The 321-nt window shown below is 43.3% G+C and overlaps 2 protein-coding genes across 2 annotated transcripts in view; one reads left to right on the forward strand and one right to left on the reverse strand.

The window, feature by feature from the left end:
- Window positions 1-321, forward strand: part of LOC119586141 (glycerophosphocholine phosphodiesterase GPCPD1-like) — a gene marked incomplete in the record, with an annotated part of 78,881 nt that overhangs the window by 4,825 nt on the left and 73,735 nt on the right.
- Window positions 1-321, reverse strand: part of LOC119586140 (glycerophosphocholine phosphodiesterase GPCPD1-like) — a gene marked incomplete at its 3' end in the record, with an annotated part of 6,844 nt that overhangs the window by 1,028 nt on the left and 5,495 nt on the right. The window contains 1 exon segment of the mRNA XM_037934831.1: window positions 18-187. Within this exon segment, the coding sequence (XP_037790759.1) occupies window positions 18-187 (170 nt within the window).

Here is a 321-nt window from a genome sequence, read left to right on the forward strand (position 1 = left end):
CTCCCTCTCCAACTCACCTTCTTATCCTGGTACTTCCTTTTGAAAAGCATCACAGGGTCGTTGTACAAGTTTGAGGTACAGAGGCGGAACTGGACAACGGAATCTCTAACCAGCCAGCCACTCTCAACTCGTTCAGAGCCTCCATATGACCCATATTTCTCAATAGAAGGGTCGGAAATGTTGGATTCTTAGGGAAGAGGGGGGTGAGAGGGAAGGGCAGGAAGAGAAAAAAAAAGTTTTACTTTAAATTGTCAGCATTATACAAATGGTTTGGTAAATGTACAGTATATGCCAGTCATATACACATTGTGTTCATGTGAG

The sequence above is a fragment of the Penaeus monodon genome, chromosome 21 (genome assembly GCF_015228065.2).
Source record: "Penaeus monodon isolate SGIC_2016 chromosome 21, NSTDA_Pmon_1, whole genome shotgun sequence".
Taxonomy (NCBI): Eukaryota; Metazoa; Arthropoda; class Malacostraca; order Decapoda; family Penaeidae; genus Penaeus; species Penaeus monodon.